Source organism: Anser brachyrhynchus (genome assembly GCF_964034855.1).
Source record: "Anser brachyrhynchus genome assembly, chromosome: 9".
Taxonomy (NCBI): Eukaryota; Metazoa; Chordata; class Aves; order Anseriformes; family Anatidae; genus Anser; species Anser brachyrhynchus.
In genome coordinates, this window is record NC_137703.1 from 13,286,004 (window position 1) to 13,303,060 (window position 17,057).

Genomic DNA, 17,057 nt, shown 5'->3' on the forward strand with positions numbered 1-17,057 from the left:
AGCCAGGCCCTCCCAGGTGGGAGGCAGAAGCACAGAGGTGGGCGCCCAGCCGACAACATGCCACGCAGGCAGGAAGGCAGAGAGGGCCAGAAGCAGGTGTTTGGATTTCGTTTTAATGAGTTGCATCAGTGCTATGTGAGCAGAGCTGTAGCGGAGCCTCTGGCAGGGCAGGGGTAGAGCCAGTGGGCACGCAGGAGGCAGCGAGCAGGGGAAAGCCTCGGGAGCAGAGGCCAAGCAAGCAGCCCCCACTCTTTCTGTCTGCTTACGGGTATACTCAGAGCTCTGGTAGTGCAGGACCAGCCTCGCTAGGGGCACAGGAAGACATGTACAGACACCAGGGATGGAGCAATGCTATTTTTCTGGACATTTTCAGACTTCTCAGACTTTAAAAAAGGCCAGACCTGAACCCTAGCAAGTAGATTTACTGACTTGGGAGTAGCTTCCACCTACTGCCCCGCACCAGAAAATGCGCTCGAAACGCCCAGCCCCAGGCTGCAGCACCGACCCCATGTGCTCAGACACCCTGTGCTCCCAGCAGGCCCAGAAGCATCAAAACAAGTTGTGGGTGCATGGTTCCCCCTGGGGCTAACGTTTGCACATAGCAGCTCATAACTTTCTGCATCCCCATGCTGGAGGATTTGAAGCAACAGCAGAGCTTCACGCCTGCATGTCAGGGTTTCTTTTCTGCACCCATCAGCTTTGAATCAGCCACCCTGCCAAAGTCAGGCAGAGTGAGATGAAACAGGGAACAGCAACAGAGGGAACAACAGCACGGAGTGACTCAGGGCTGGCAAACTACCATTAGCAAAGGGATTATTGCATTTCTCTGTTACAAAGAGAAATCTAATGGCTAATAACAAAAGCAACAAAGTTCATAGCTCGTCTGGTGCTGTGTGGCTGCGTGCCGCGAGTTACATGTCAGCGGGGCAGTTAAGCTGATCCGTGGGCATCATTTTCTCAGTGTCGATCTTGTAGGACTGGAGGACGCTCTTCAGGTGCTCCACGGTCTCCGGGTGCATGTCGGGAGTTCTTGACATAATCCAGGCGTAGTCAACGTGGAAGAGCCAGAGGATGTTTGTGCAGGAGTACACCAGCGAATAGTTTTCGTAGTCGGTGGAGATTACCCAGTAAGGGGCAGAAGGCATGACTAGGGGAAGGAAGGGCTGGGTTACACGTGGCAGGTGACCCTCTCTGCACAGCAGATGGCTACAGCCTCGCTCCCGGGCCTGTTCCCACTTCTGCTGCTGCCAAGCTGCGCAGCTGCGGTCAGCCCAGGGAGCTGTGATTTATAAAGCCCTAGCAGGACTCCTTGTTCCGCCAGAGGGACTCGAGAAAGCCATGAAGCCCTGAACTGGAAGGTCTTGCTGGGAAGTTAACGCTGTGACCTGCACAGCTTGTCCAGGCCACTGAAAAGCAGCCCAGCCCGTAGCCGTATACAGGGTGCCTGCGCGGCACGGGCTGCGGGCAGAGAGGTGCGGTGGTGCCTCCGCAGTGCCTGGGATGGACTGGCTGCTCCCGTGAGTAGCACCTGCACCTCCTGTACGTGTCCTCCCATACCTCCAAATAACCACGCAAGTGCTGTCAAACAGCCAAGGGAAAGGTGCGAGGAAGTACAGTAAGAGGGGGCACAGGGGGGATTTATTCTCGCTTTCCCAAGTGTTGCTGCAGGCAAGGTGCCGTGCCATGCGGGAGGAACAAAATGCACCGTCCTTCACAGGCCCCTCTGGTACGTTACATTCACAGGGGAGGACAAAAGCAAACAAAACCGCATTATTAAAGACTATTAAAAAGGAGCTTGTAAACAGAGGCGGTGTGGGCTGGTCGCCATACCACCGTGCCCACAAAAGCAAGCCTATTCCTGCCTCCCGCACCAGCAGCCCTCTCCCTCCCCATCTGTGAAATGGCCTGGAGTGCTGGAGAGGCTGCCAGTCTCTCTCGCTTTGATTTTTTTTTTTTTTATAAACACCCTCAAACCACCAACGGCTGCTCCAAGCCCCATGCCTTCGTTCTGTGGCACTGCCAAGCCCCCCGGCAGGTTCACCCCTGGCTCTGTGGCTCTGCACCGCTGCTGCCAGGGGAGCTGAGCCCGCTCCGTGCCAGCAGCCCCACACAGACTTACACCAGTTGAAGCGGACACTGAGCTTGGCCGGCTCCTTCACATCCGTGTGCATGATTTCTCCTTCAACTTCGTTAACTTTACCACTGGAACTACGGGGAGAAGGACACAGCAAGAAATAGAATTAGGTGAGCTTGAAATCACATTTAAGACTTCATGTCCAGTAAATTACTCCCCGGATGCACCAGGAGGGGCTGGGCCCTGTACCAGCTAACCCGGGGATAGCTCGCCTGCAGGGATGGGTTCAGCAGCACCCAGGACACACCAGGTCCTGGGGAAAACACTGTCCTGGGTCACACAGCCCCTGTGCCCCAGGTGCCTCTCTTTTCCTTGCTGCCTCCTCCTCGACACCAAAATCCCAGCACTGGTGCTGCTGACATTGAAGGCACAGCACTGTGCAGCCTGCAGGCTCCCTCTGCCCTGCTCCGTTGCCCCGCAGTGCCCTGTGTGGTGCCAAATTTTTTATTTTATTATTTTTTTAAGGGTTGGGGGACAGAGCTCGGCCTGGTGACACTTGTCACCACTGCTTACGGGCAGTGGGAGCATGGTGCTGGGAGGAGCGGTGCAATGCGACCACGGTGGGACCCTGGCCCGAGGCACATGCTCACCGCTGTTTAGTGACCTGCATTTTTTGGAAGGCAGCACACTCATCCACACACAAATTACCTGGCCCTGCTTGGTGAGTTGGGGTTTGTTTCGCTGCAGGTGCAGAGCACTGCCCTGCTGGCAGCAGGCTCTGCCACTTGGCTGCCCGTCTTGTAATTGCATTTATTCCCCGCATGCCTCACGACCTAGACGCTGCCCCTGGGGCAGGAAACTTTCAGTTTCCTGTGAAACAGGAACACCCAAGGAGGCAGAAGCTCATGTCTCAAGAGCAGCACCCTGTGCCGCTTTGCCTAAGTCGCTTTGTATCTCCAGCTCACTTTTCCTGCATGTAAAAAAGGTGGAATGTGCGTGTGTGTGTGTGTGTGTGTGTGTGCGCGTGTGTGTGTGTCTGCAGCCCCTGGTCCCGTTGGGATGCCCCACCTGCACCTCCCGCAGGTAACCACAGCTGTTTGCTTGTCTGGTGCATCCCCAGCATGGGCGCTGAAGCAGCACTGCTGGAGAGCAGCATGGAAGCAGCTCCCTGCCAGACACAAAGCGTGTTGCTGTGGTGTTGTTGTGAAGCAGAACAAAGTCCCCACAGCATGCCAGGGAGCGCAGGGACCGCGCTTCCCTCCCTGCTCGCTCACGCGCTCATCCTGCCCCTGGCACCCCGTGATACCATGGCTTGTGGCGGAGCCAAACAGAGCAACATCCGAGCCTGTGCCTCCCCCAGCATCCCCACGCCCAGAAACAGGTGGTTTGGAGAAAAATCACCCCCAGAGAGAGCAAGAGAGGTGGTGGGAACACCGCTAGTGCAGGCTCAGCCTGCACGCGAGCACTTACAGCAGCTCCTTGTTGATCACTTTAAACTTCCCGTTCTCCTTCAGCGAGTAATTTGCCTGGATGCAGCTTCCTTTCTCGAAATTCGAGGGCAGCTTTTCTATCTCGTACCATTTTCCCAAATACTGAGAAAAGAAAGTCCAGAGAGAAGCTTTGAGCACCAGGGGCCGGAGCAGAGCACCCGGGCTCTGCTGGTGGCATGGCCGAGCCTGATCGGTTCCTAGGAGCCGCGGGCACTGCAGCGGGCACTGCTCAGCACGGGGCTGAGCGAGCACTGTACCAGGTGGAGAACGGAGGACAGGACCAGCATCACCCCACTGCCTTGGGGCTCCCAGGCTGGACCCTTCAAACCCACCCCATGCCCGCTCACTGCACCGCTGCTCCCCTGCCACCTGCGCCCCCCTTGCTGCCCGCTGTGAGGTTTCAGAAGGCACGTCACACCTTGGAGATATCGAAGTCCTCCTGCACAGGGGGGTCTGGGCACGGCCCCATGTGAAACATCTGCCCGTTCCCGAAGCCGAGGAGACCGAGCAGGACCGAGAGCCGCACTGCCGTGCCCAGCATGGTTGTGCCGGGATGCAGGTGGGAAACGGACCTGGGAAGGAGGAAAGTAGCTGAGGTGGGCCCCGAGAGGCGGCGGGAGGGACAGCACAGCTTCGTGTGCCGGGATGTTGGCAGCGCTGCGGCGTGCGGGATGGGAAGTATGTGAGGAGCCCCGTCAGCACCAAATAAAGCACAATCCGCCCCCCCCGAGGCGTGCTGCAAGGAAGGAGATGGCCCCTTTTCCTGCAGCACGCCCTCCCAGCCCTGTGCCCAGGGGCACGATGCTGCATCCCCCTCCGCTGGTGCTCACCCAGCGCAGCCCCAGGGTCAGGACGCTTTCTGGGCCGGCAGCTCCTCCTCAGGAGCAGTGGTAGCATTTTCCCCAAGTTTTAAAGACAAGCCCAGCCTGCCTCCAGCTGCGGGCTGCGAAGGGGCACTGCCTCTCTTCATTCGGACACGTACCTTGGCTGATGAGGTGCAGCGATGCTCTGCGGAGGGCCAGGGCTGCCAGGATCAGCTCTGTAGCGAGCTCTCCGCCTCACGGCTTTATAAGCGTGCCAGGACCATCATTATTCAGCACCAGCGCAAGCCACTCCCTGGTCCTAGACGTGTTTTGTTTTTTTGGAGGGCCGGTCAGCTGCTTTAGATCTGCAGCTGGTACGAAGCCGGAGATGGGCTGCAACTTGGCTGCTCACCCAGGCAAACAAAGGCGCCCCGTGTGTCTGTGCTCAGCTCCCCAGCTGCTCAGCTCCCTGCTGCCCAGCCGCCCGCAGCGCCCAGGAGCAGCCCCCGCCGCAGCCCTGGGTGCGGATGGCAGGGAGAGGAGAAGGACTGCAGCCCCTGAGAAAGCAGCAGCAGCTCCTGTCCCGCTCCCTCTGGCCCACGAGCAGCCACCGCCGTGCTCCCAGGGGCGATGTCTGACCCCCTGCCCCACGCAGAGCCTGGTCTGGGGGCTCCGAGTCCCTGCAGATGCTCGGGGCAGTGGCAGCGTGCTCAGGGACACACCAGTATCCCAGGGGATGCAGCAGGGGAACCAGCACCAGGGTGAAACTCCTGCCAGGAGGGGGAACGCTGGCTCCTCCACACCTACCAGGCCGTGCCAGGAGGACTGTCACAGCATGAGTTTTGTTAGGTGACACGGGCGATGGCACGTGGCCTGTAATGTGTGTTCATGGCAGGCTCCGAACCGTCCCCATCCCAGTCAGCCCCGGTACACGGGGAAGACTGAGCACCGAGAGGCATCCCAGGCTCATCCGGGGAGCTGCAAGGTATTTGGCAGGTATTTTTCTAGATTTCTAAATCTCATTATGAGTGAAAGATGCCTGTGCAATTAGTTCCGCGCTGACCTGACAGTTTTTCCAACAAGTGCCCACCAAATGATTTTGACAGCGGCGCAGTCATCTGTGAACGCTGCCGGTCCCGGGCGTTATGCAAGGAGAGTTGAGTAACAGGCAGGATGCTCCGTGCCTTCAATTACATTTTTTAAAATCTTATCTCTGCTGAGACTTTCACTCCATGTGTGCTCTCACATGCACCATGTGCCCTCCTCACACATACGCACACGTGCTCAGGAGCCCCTGGCTGCCCAAATGACGTCCCAAGAGCCAACGTCCCCCCGAAAAAAGGCCATCAATGGAGGAACGGGCCAGGGCAGCCCCGGGTGCCTCGAAGCAGAGCCCTGGCTGCTGGGACCTGCCTGGGGCTGGTCCCACCACCTCGAGGGGCACATTTCTGGGCTCTGCTGGCCGTGGTGGTGCTGTGAGCCCGGCCACACAGAGCAAGGGGTCAGGGAAAAGCTGAACCTTCGGATCCCAGCTAATTGTGGGGTGGGGAGGGCTCACCTCCACCTGGCGGGCGGCTCCTGCCCGGGAGCAAAGGAGCAGAGGCACATCAAAGGGCAGGAAGCTGGAGCAGGGGTGGGAGGACAGGAAGGAGGAGAAGCCGGGGGAAACCAGGCAAGGGGGGAGCAGGAGACACGCTCCGAGCGCTTCGCGCAGGAATGAAGCCTCCCCCGCATTTCTGGGTGACGAAGCAGCTGCAGGGCAGGAGCAGAGGGGAGGGTGGAGCGGGGCAGGCTCAGGGGGCGAGGCAGGTGTGGGGTGCGTGGGCGCAAGGGGAGGCAGGAGTGGGTGCAGCAAGGGAAACCCTTGTTGCCATAAGCCGGAGCTGCAGACAAAACCCAGCCAGCTGAGGGCCGGGTAGGACACTCCACACCACCCCTGAAGTTCCGTCTGCAGGTGACCCCGCTTCATGCGGAGCTGAGGTTGTCCCATCACGCACCCCACACCACCCTGAAACCAGCTCCTGGCACCTATGCGATGGAGAAGCTTTATCTGGCCAGGCCAGGGGACCTGACCCCGAGGGACAGGCTGTCTCACCACACCGTGTCCCCCAGCACCCCGCCAGGGCTGCTGCCTGCTCCTCACCACAGAGCTGCCAGCTGGGCCACAGAGAAGCCTGTGGTGGCAGCGGGCACCTGAACTTCCTGGGGGGTGTCTCCTCCTTCAAAATGCCATCTCCTCCGTCCACCTCCCCCACGTACCTGGAGAGCTCCATGGCGTATGTATCATGGTGTTGGTTGTAGGCTTCAGGTGGAAGCGCTTCTCCGGGAGCAGAGGCCGTGGTGGACGTGGGGTTGGGGCCAGGCTTGTGGCAGGCAGCTCCTGGGGTGCTGTTGCAGCAGGTTGGCGGAACAGACCTGGGGTTTTCGGGAACACCAGTATCTCAGCCCTGTGATGGGATCCGATCAGGACAGCCTAGAAACTGCTCAGGCTCACACCAGCCAGAAGAGCCTCCGGTGGAGGCCCTGTGGGGCCCTGGGGCTCCGGGCGCAGCCTCTGCCCGTGGGACACCGCCAGCTCCTGCCCGGGGAGCTGCCCGCCCAGGGCTGGCCCCACGAGGAGCCTTCATCTCCCGATGGGGCCTGAGCAACCCGACCGTGTGGGGGCTGCAGAGCTGCCACCTGTGGCCGTGCTGTGACGGGCCTGGCCTCAGGGCCCTGCCTCCCGTGCCCCAGTGCTGGGGCCTCTCTGCGGGACCTGTGGTGCCAGGGCAGGGACATCCCAAGCCCGAGGCCATACTGAGTGGACAGCTCTTCCCCCTACAGAAGATACCTTCCCTCCCTTTCTCTGCCTTTTCTCCTGCAAGTTCATTTTGGTTGTTTTTTTCTGCCTCCTCTAAAGGAAACGTGGCTTTGGGAAGGCCAAACAGGCTGAAACGTGTATGGAGACAAAAATGAGCCCGCAGGGGAAAAGGCAGAGAAAGGGAGGGCAGGTGGGAATTTTCTTCTGTTTCTAGGAGTGGCAGAAAGTGCTTTGAAATCTGTTTGTGCAAAACAGTGCAGAATTTCCAAGTACAGTTATGGTACCAAATGAAGTAGACAAGCTCTGGAAGCGTGAACTGGCCTCCGGGGCTGTGGGAACTTGGTCCAAGCAAGTGCACGAAAGATGTCGTGATCCACCTGTATACAATTAGTGAGTAGTTCTCCACCCTGGAAATTATCCAATTATATATTCAAAACACAAGAAACTAAAGAGAGGGACTTAAGAAGTTGTAAAGCTAAACAAGACATCGTTATTTGAGGCACAATCCTTGAAGAACAGGCTTTGTGGCAGGGCTCTGAGGAAGGCTCCCCTGCCTGGTCTGTACCGCTGCTGAGGTCTGGAAGGACAAGTCCCTGGGGAGAGAAGCTAGTGGGGTCCCCACCTGTCTGAAAGCAGAAAAAAATGAAATAGAGCAAAGAAAAATAAGGTCAGGGAGGTAAAAAACAGAGTGGGACAAGTCTCGGCATTCAGGACTACATCGCAGAGCCAGAGCTGGATCAGCAATAAAACTTTGGTCTGGCTGCACTTCACCCCGGGGATGTGCTCACCCTAAAAACCAGAGCTCGGACAGTGCTCGATCCCAGCTTTGCAGCAAGTCCCAGAAGTGCCCTGCACTAAGGTCAACTGCACACTGATAAATAAGGTCCCTTTTTGTTTGTTTGTTTTAATTATCACCTCTTACACCAGGTACCAGGCACGCCGTGCATCAGCCTGGCTTTGCTCTCGCAGAGAAGAGCAAGCAGAAGGGCGCAGCAGAAGGGGGCAGAGTAGCACCTCTGCAGGACAGGGCTGTGACAGCGGCCCCACAGCCGTGCTGGGAGTGCAGCTGGCTGCCAGTGCCGCGGCTCAGCCCAGGGTGCTGCCACCCGGGGTGCTGCCACCCTGGGGCGCCCCGAGCCAGGCAGCACCAGCAGCCCAGGGCTCACCCCGCATGCCCCATCCAGCCCCTGGGGCTTTTATTCCTGTGTTCGTAATGCTTTTTTTGCAATCCTTAAGCGGTCCCCAGCATACTGAAACATTTTCCAAATGCTTTAAAAAATGTCATTAAGCACACTTAGAGAGCTTCTCCTGCAGGGGGACCTTCTGTTCTCCCTGGGGAGGCACAAGGACCTGCTCGCAGCATTGCTGGGGCTGTCCAGGGGGTGCCCAAGCACGGCTAGTTAACCCCCCGGCACTATCTTCTGCAGCTAGCACATATTTCAGCACCTTAGCTCAGGAATGCATTAACGCAGTTACACAATTGTATTTTCTGTAACCTATATGCAACCCACGTGTTCCTCCTGATACAGGTTCATAGCACGCGGGTAGAGAATTTTAAGAGCCCCCTTTCAGAAAGACCAAGTCACATCTTTCAGCACATGCTGAAAGCACATGTCATAAAGACAGCAGCCTAGGCGTTGGCTTTGCCCATGAATAGCTGCACTGAGGCCACGACGCCAGAGCACGCAAGCCTTACAGTGAAACACAGGGCTAAGTGTTTGCTAGGATGGAGTTTATGTTATACTGAAAATAAATAACATAAATTCAGTGGTCGGTGCTCTGACTGCGTTTCAATACATAGTTAGACTTTGAAATGGCACAGAGAGACCTTTCACAGCAAGTTTCAATCAAACGAGTTAGGAGATTTTAGGAATAATTAATTCAGACAGCATTAAAGATGCTTTTATCTGTGCTTCACCCCCAGGGACACGAGCCAGGCCTGTATTTCAGTACAAACAGACTTGGAGTGAGGCAATGGATGCTTTATCCAATTACTCTGAATTTTTCCAAAAACACTTCGTAATTTCATTCCCTGCCATGATTATTCTTACAAAATAGTTGTTATCCATGGAATAGAGCAAAAGCTTCCTAAGCCAGGCCAGAGGTACAGGAGCATCTCCGGAACTTCCCAGGGATGGGGTGAACAACCTGGGATCAGTTTCAAGCTCCTGAGTGCCTGTGCTGGCAGCCACCTCCCCTGCCTGCCCCCGCTGGGGGGTCCTGCTCCTCCTGAAGGAAGCAGGCAGCTCATGCGTGGCTCAGGGGCTGGAAAAGCACCAGAGGAGAGAAAAAAGGGCGCAGACATGCACAGGGAAGGTGCTGTGCTGTGCACCCAATGCCTGAGCACCCCTGGGCAGCCAGCAAGCAGGAAGGAGAGGCAAGGACGCGGGGTGCTGGCAGCCTGCTGACTGATTGCCATGGAGACTGGTTAAAGTCTCACCAGGAAAATGAGTTCTGGTGCAGCACCTGACCCCAGGAGGCGGCGTGATTGCTCTGGCAGCACTTAGGCAGCAGGAGACGATGCAGAGCTTCCCCCAGGCTGCCGTTCAGGGTCACTGGGCACATGCCCGTGGGGCAATGGTTAACCTTGGGGCCAGGTTAAAAGCAGCTCAGCAGTGCTAATGTCTGCCCTCAGCCTGGCACCTTCCCGCCCCAGGCTATAAGTGTTGAGAGGACTTTGGAAGTCCCTTGCAGCAGCCTTCACGTAGAAGGCTGCTGCCGTATTTTTTATTCTACAGCCAAAAATAATTCAGCCTATAGAAATGGGGAGAGGTAACACTTATTCTGACATTGGTCCCAACAACAAAACGAGTCAACCAACAGCTATGCAGCGCAGTACATACTTGTTGTTTTGCCACTTTCCAGCACACTTCCAGGACAGTGGCAGAGGTGGTGCAGGTGGCGAGGGAGCTCAGCACAGGCCGAGCGAGCTGTTCAGAGCTTCGCAAGCTAGCAGCAGTGCCAGGAGCAGAACTGCTGGAGCTAGACAGAAGTCTTTGTTACAGCACTACAAAAGTCTTCACATCACAGCACTAAAACAAAACAGCTCTTACCTGATTACTTCCCAAAAGGCTCGCTCTACAGTCAAAGCAGAGATTTTCTTCAATTTCAGTCACCTGAGCTCTCTGGCTGTGTGGTGGTGAGGACAGGGTAACTGCAGTGCTCTACATATCACCTGCCAGCTCCTGCATGACAGAAATCGTACAGACAAGGGGCCAAAGCACCTGGCACAAAGCACCTGGTTTTGGTGGCGGACAGCTTTGTGGCTGGAAAGCAGTACTGCAAATCCACAGGTAGCGGGCTGGGCAGAGGCTGCTCTGTTACTGCTCTGCTTGCAGTAAGGACTGGGAGGCAAACCACCCTCAGAGAGAGGAATTAAACCACCCTGAGGGAAGTGAATTGCTGCGTGTTTGCTGTATAATGGACATGATAACCACACAGATCGCAGGCTTGGCCAAGCCCCGTGCCCGGAGCTGCCCCCTGCCCCAGCGAGGCGCTGCTGTCGGCCAGCCCACACCACCCGTGCCTGGAGCTGGGGCTGTGCTCGCAGCACAGCTTGGTGGTGCAGTCATCCTGAAGCGATGTGAAGAGCTGCTTTTTGCTATAGAGATGCTGCACGAGAAGGCACTGCATGCTGAAGATCACACAGCTTTGTGCCTCTTGGTAAGCTTCTGTCAGGGCAAAACTACTATTTCACACCATTATTTTTAGGTGAAGCCTCAGCTCTGCTACCTCCCTGAACAAGTGCTAGGGGAGAACACAATATGGCTGTATCAGCAGTACCCTCAGGCTCCCAGCTCCACTAGGAATGAATTAACTCTGGCTGGCTCCAGGCCAGGCCCTGGAGGTGGAGCTGGCTCTGTTACAAATTTTCATGCTATTTGTAGCATTTCTCCCATCCCCATTGCTCAAGTTGCCAGCTGAGAAACTTGCTGGTATTGGTTTGGGTTTGTTTCTAAGGCATTTCTCGGCATTGTGGTCACATAAGAAGCTGAAAACTCACCTTTTGAAACCCCAGCTAGAAAGACAGGTGCTGCTGTTGCCGTGTTCCTGTTTACACAGCATCACTGTGTTTGGGGCAGCCTCCAGGCCAGGAAGATGAAACCATTCCGTGTTTCCTAGGTCTTAAAGTTTGCAAAATGCGAAGGAAGTCTCCCACTTCAGGCGCACTGGGTGGCACTGTTGCAGAGCTGGGTGCAGCTGAGCCAGCATCGATCAACGCAGGGATTCAGCAGCCTTACTCACGCGTGGTGCCTGTTGTAGAGATTTTCAGTACAGCTTTCTAATCTTCATTTGACATATTACTTTTTGTTTGTTTGTTTTCCAGCTGACAATGCTATTTTTCTTTGATTTCTTTTCAAGGGCAACATCCAGCTGAATTTCTGCATGGTGGTTTAAACCCATGGCTCCAGCTAGCAGAAGCGGTGGGTAGGATGGCACGTGCATTTCCAGCTTCTGCACCCGATACCTTGAGCCTCATCTCCTTGTCAGACCAAATGAATTTCTTCTTCAAATGCTGTTTTTCCCTCAGTCAAGCAGACTGCAGGGCATATCCAACACAACACAGCTCACTTTTGGTATAGTTCACCTCCTGACTGATTCTGAAATAGTTTGAGCTCTTTCAGCCATATGAGAACAGCAAACCTAGGATGTCACCCACCTGCAGCAGTGGTAAAGACTCCTGGAGCCCAGAGGAAGAAGCATACAGTCTTACTCGCTGTGCAGCTCAGCGTACAGGTAAGGACATACACGACTATCAACGAGGGATCTCTACAGCAACTTCTTGCCCCTGCCTGAGACGAACCACTTCTTCTGCAGCTCTTGCAGCTTAGAAGAGCCTTCTGCTTCCTCTTGACTTTCGTAGATGATCTTTATTTATTCCACCTGCTATAAACTTTGTCTTCTAAATTCTCTCTCTCCCTTTGCTGCTAGTGGAGGTTTCAAGTTGGGTGTCAGCCAAGAACCACAGGTGCCATGACGTCAGGGACACTCACTGGGACTGCTCTCTGTTTTGGGACTTGTTTTGTGGTCGATACAAAGAGAACCTGGAGCTATTTGGAGTACCCAGACAGGTTCACAGCGCTCACTTGGGGGGCCCCAGGAGTCCCCCTGCTGTTAAGCTAGACCAGAGCAAACAGCACACAGAGGACGACGTCTTGGCTCCCAGTTATCACAGAGAACCATCCTGATTTGAAGAAAAACAGAAACATTTTGCAAAAGCTGAAGGGTGTATCAAGGGAATGTGCAGAAAAAGGTACAACACCACCACGGTCTGGGCAGCTTGCCCCTGAAAGGAAAGCCACAGGCACCTTTGGCAGCCTAACTCCTCACAGGACACCATGTCAGCAACGAGCATGGACTTCCACAGGATTTCCACTGAGCTTTCTTCCGACTCCTCTGTCCTCCAGCTTTGGAGGTCACTCTAAATGGAATTTTCTTCCCTCTGTTATTCATCAGCAAGACAACAATCTGCCCTCAATGTCTGCACAAACGCAACACTACAGCACAAAACAAGGGTTTAGCTGCCTCAGGGAACAGATTTCACAAACAAGTTGGCTGCCCAGGGAGGTGGTTGAGTCACCATCCCTGGAGGTCTTTAAAAGACGTTTAGATGTAGCCCTTAGTGATACGGTTTAGTGGAGGACTTGTTAGTGTTAGGGCAGAGGTTGGACTAGATGATCTTGGAGGTCTCTTCCAACCTAGATGATTCTGTGATTCTGTGAAGTTTTCACTGGACACTGAGCGGCTGCAGGAAGTTCAGGATGGGAAGGGACCTGCTTGGTCACCGTACAGAAACATTTGACACTTGCTCTTCCCATGCCCGCACTCCGCTCCTCTCACCCCCAGACATCCACTCGGAGCTCCCACCAAGGCAGAAATCAGACCGGGTGCTGGCAGCTCACCTGAGCTCTTCTCAGAGGGGCAGAGGAAGGGGCTCGGGCTCACGTGCTGTGAAATCCCAGCCGTGGCTCTGGCACGAGGTCCTTGCACGGCCTTGGACAGTTCTTGGCTTGCGAGTCTCCGTTCTGTCTGTAAGAAGAGCTAATCCTTATTAACAGGCAGCTGTAGCATTTGGATTAATTACATGCAGAATGCTGAGGCAACGAATAACATATCACCACCCTCCCAACGGTGTCATTTGAGGAAACCACATCAAATATAAATACTGATAATGTATGCATTTGCAGAGGCCTCTCTCTGGCTGCCTTTTGCTAATGAAACATGGGAGCTGTGAGACTGCAAATGCGCTGTTGTTCTCAAAAAGCCATATGCAGCTCAGGCAGTGCACTGACACGGACACAGACACACACAGACGGATGCAGCATCCCCCAACTGCGTAGCTGAGACCTAGGCAGAGGCGGGACAACTTGGAGACTCGTTAACCACCACCAAGACTGAACACGGACAGGCACTGTGAATGATTCCCAAGTAGAGCCCCCAAACAGGGCTTTCCTGGGGAAACTTTTCTGCAAGTCCTTCATCTTCTACCCATTCCCACCAGCAGCCCAGACGGGGAGCCTGTGCAGAAAGGATCCTGTGCTTGTCACTGCCCCAGAACAAAAGCACCCTGCAGAAAACAGCTGTGCTGGCAACTGAAGCCATCACCTTGAACATCCCTTTGCCCTTTCCTCCATGTAAACCTGAGCAACTCGCTCTCTGCCTCCTTCTTTTACATCCTAAAAACGGGCAGTATCATCCCCCTTGCCACCTGCACTCACTAGCAGCCCAAACACCTGCAGAGCCATGGCCATCTCCTTAACCACTGGGCCCAATTAACACCCAATCTCAGATTCAGAGGGGAAAAAAGCATAGAAATGACCACCAGAACCATGGACGTGTGCTTAACAAATCTCACAGTTTATTTTTCTCTCTGTGCAAATCATTGCTCCTTATCATTACTCGCATTTCACAGTGCAGGGGGTAGAAGTGATTTCAACACTGTTTAAACAAGCTGCAGCTCAGTGGGATTGCTCTCGGCCCTGGAAACCAGACAATCTCCACGTGCTGATGGTCTGGAATCAAGAACTGCATGGCCGGCACTTTCTGTAGTTACTTGGCATACAAGCTACCTCCACGGCATCTCCAAGGGAAGCCTGCTTTCCTCCTCAGGCATCGCAGCATTGCCAGCTACACCCAGGCTCCAAGCAGTCACAGACACTGGCATATAAAAAGTTTATGGCACAGCTTCCGAGTCACAGTTAGCTGAGAGAGATGAGGAAAGAGCAAATGACAAGCTCTTCTTATAGTCACTTAATCTCACGTAGGAAAAAACAGATCCAAGTTTAGCAGCTGAATGGGAAACTAGCATGTAGAGTGCGAGGGTAGATTCCCGCTAGCAGCTTTGCTGGAGGTCACCGCTCAGAAAGAAGTGTGCTGTGAAGCCCAGCAGCCCTGGCACCTGGAAAAATGCCTCGAAGTCCTGGATATGGCCAACAGGAGAGACCCCTGGGGATACTGTGCAAAAGTAGCTCATACCAGTTATCAGGAGTGCTGAGGAAACAATCACATGTGACAGGGAAATTTCCTTGTGCAATATTAAGTAAAGGAAATGTGTTACCTAAAGCACCCTTCCAGAGCTTGTAGTCAGGCCACTCTGACTGCATGGTACCTGATGGAGCAGTTAGAGGTAGCAAATTTGTTTGCTACACCAGATTCACGCCTGTCCCACAAACCTCATCAGCAGTGGGGGAAAGAGGCTGCAGGCCCAGCATCCTGAAGGATGGCTCAGACCTCACTCATTATTAGAAGGGCTTTGCCCAGCCCCGTCTGTCTGCAGTCACTGGCTCTGGCAGCTCCTGGCCACAGTGCTGGGAGGGACGAACCCTTCCCTGCAGTTGGGTAATGAGGCTGTTTAGAGGCACTGGCGTTGTCTTCAAGAAAAGAGCAAGCAGTCATGGAGCAGCAGAGCTTCCTACCAGTACCATCAAAACAAAGCAAGGCTGTGACTGACCCATTTTTAATCAAATGGAAAACTCAGCTTTTGTTTCCCATTTTAGCTTTTCCCTTTGAGACATCTCATAGCAACAGCTTTGCTCTGCTGTTACCAGCCCGTCCTTGTAAGGAAAAGCAAGAGCCCATTAAAGAGCCAAATTTATCGCTAAGAGAACTCTGTTGACCTAGTTAAACCAGGCACATATTTGACCCATTATGTTAACCTTCCTCTGCCTTCTCCACAGTCAAAAGGGAAATATCTTTCAACTTTAATCAGGGCAGCAGGAAACACAAAGACCAGAATTAGGGAAAAGACAGAAAAGCCATGCTTCTCTCAGCATCCCGCCATACACAACCTGAAGCCAAAACCCAAAGTGAAAGCGCAGACATCTACAGGGGAGATGCATCAGCAACAGGTGCAGGACAGGCCTAAGTGCGCTCTACGCCGTGCATACATACAAGCACTGGAAGGATGCTTGAAGGAGGGCCCTTTACAGCGTGGCTCCAGGAACGTAAAGCCAGTCAGCAAGGGCAGTGGGCAGGTGAGTCATGACCTGCAGCCTCACCCACCAGTAGGTCTCCATGGGATTGTAGCGGTTGTTTGGATGCGTGGAGGTGAGCGCATCGGTGATGTCATTCAAGACCAGAGACATGTCCTTCAGGCCGCTGTTAACGAAGGACTTCATCAGGGCCACGTGGCGAGCGAAGTACTCCCTCCCGTAGTCCTCCCGCACCGTGTCGCTGGCTCCGCTCCACAGCGCCTCGGCCTGCCTGTCGATGCCGTCCTCGGTCAGGATGCCGGTCGCGGCCACGAAGTTGCTTGGCTCGATGAGGATGACCCTGACCCCCCAGCGGTACATCTCCTGCCGGAGGCAGTCAGAGAAGGCTGCCACCCCGTACTTGGAAATGCAATAGCAGGAGCGGGATGGACTCACCATCCGTCCTAACATGCTTGTGATATTCACCACGCGGCCTGGAGGGGAAAGAGCAAGGAGAGATGATGGGCTGGCTGTTCCCAGCTAGGAGGTCAGGAGGAGCTGCAGAAGAGGGAGTCAGAAGATCCCAGTAAACAGGTGCTTTGTTGGATGACACTGATTTGTAAAATCTGTACCTTGAAGGGGGGTCCAAACTCCCTGTCAAGAAGCATCTCCCTCCTGAATCAAGAAAGGCTAGCTCCCACTCTGACCCCCTCCGTGGGCAGTATACGTGCCTTCCTCCATATTAAAAAGGATTTCCAAAGCATGCAAGACATCTCTCTCCTACTTTCCAAGTAAGGCAGTACCCTTATCCTCTGAGGCTATTAGCTGGGTGCTCTTACACCAGCGTGCATCATCAGAACCAGTGGAGGTTTCTCTCAGCCTGCTCGCCCATCTGGCTGGCCAGGGTTGCCTGGAGTGTAACATGCCTGGGATGAACAGGGAGGAGTACTTCACATGCTGCTCTGGGGCAGCAAAGAGCACTTTTCCTAACTCCTACCAGTAGCCCATGGCAGCCTGGTGGCAGAGCTCTGGCAGCTTGCGTTAGATCACGCACTGCCTAGAGACAGTGACAGTAGTAAGTAGTGGGCAGCTCTGCCCTTCCCCAAGACAAGATGTGTGTGATTATGGTTTCAGCTGCACTCACAAACAGGCCCTTGAAATCTCAGCAGCTATTTTTGCAGAGAGGATTTTCACAGCTGTGGAGTACGACGCCCTTCTGCAGCTTGAAATTTTAGCTCAGAAACAAGTGGGTGGCTCTGCTCTCTCATTCCAGACCTAAGTACAGTTCGGAGGGACTGTGCAAACCACCTATTGACCTGATGGGTAAACGGCCTTTTGTAGGGAGATGGGCTTCTTCAGCGGGTAGTTACTTTCTAAAAATGGTACCTGAGCAATCTGCTCAATGTAACCCCTTTCTGTCCTCACAGAACGCACAGCTGTGCCAGCATTCTCCCACACGTGCTAAATAAAGAAGCTCTT

At 54.5% G+C, this 17,057-nt stretch overlaps 2 protein-coding genes across 7 annotated transcripts in view; both read right to left on the bottom strand.

The window, feature by feature from the left end:
• Positions 1-97: 97 nt before the first annotated feature.
• On the bottom strand, positions 98-4,695 carry APOD (apolipoprotein D). Its single transcript, XM_080604942.1, has 5 exons — positions 4,547-4,695; positions 3,983-4,136; positions 3,545-3,666; positions 2,120-2,208; positions 98-1,147 (listed from the first exon to the last, which is right to left on the bottom strand). Exons 2-5 carry the CDS (start codon positions 4,103-4,105, stop codon positions 912-914), a joined length of 570 nt encoding a protein of 189 aa, XP_080461068.1. The 5' UTR covers positions 4,106-4,136; positions 4,547-4,695; the 3' UTR covers positions 98-911.
• A 1,067-nt stretch (positions 4,696-5,762) lies between these two features.
• The window catches only part of LOC308199953 (D-beta-hydroxybutyrate dehydrogenase, mitochondrial-like), a gene marked incomplete at its 5' end in the record, with an annotated part of 28,713 nt that continues 17,418 nt past the window's right edge, over positions 5,763-17,057 (bottom strand). For 2 of the 6 annotated variants that reach the window (XM_080604919.1, XM_080604922.1), the window contains one exon: positions 14,007-16,072. In XM_080604919.1, the coding sequence (XP_080461045.1) occupies positions 15,591-16,072 (482 nt within the window). In that variant the 3' untranslated portion in view covers positions 14,007-15,590. Of the gene's footprint in view, positions 10,353-11,170; positions 11,422-11,472; positions 13,198-14,006; positions 16,073-17,057 lie in introns of those variants that run through there. The other 4 variants (XR_013955104.1, XR_013955105.1, XM_080604920.1 and 1 more) reach the window with 4 other exon arrangements.

Coding starts and splice junctions, on each gene's coding strand:
- APOD (XM_080604942.1), bottom strand. CDS start 4,105: ATGCTGGGCACGGCAGTGCGGCTCTCGGTCCTGCTCGGTCTCCTCGGC. Junction 3,667..3,982: donor AGGACTTCGATATCTCCAAG/GTGTGACGTGCC, acceptor TTCTTTTCTCAG/TATTTGGGAAAATGGTACGA. Junction 1,148..2,119: donor CAGTGTCCGCTTCAACTGGT/GTAAGTCTGTGT, acceptor TCCTTCCCCTAG/TCATGCCTTCTGCCCCTTAC.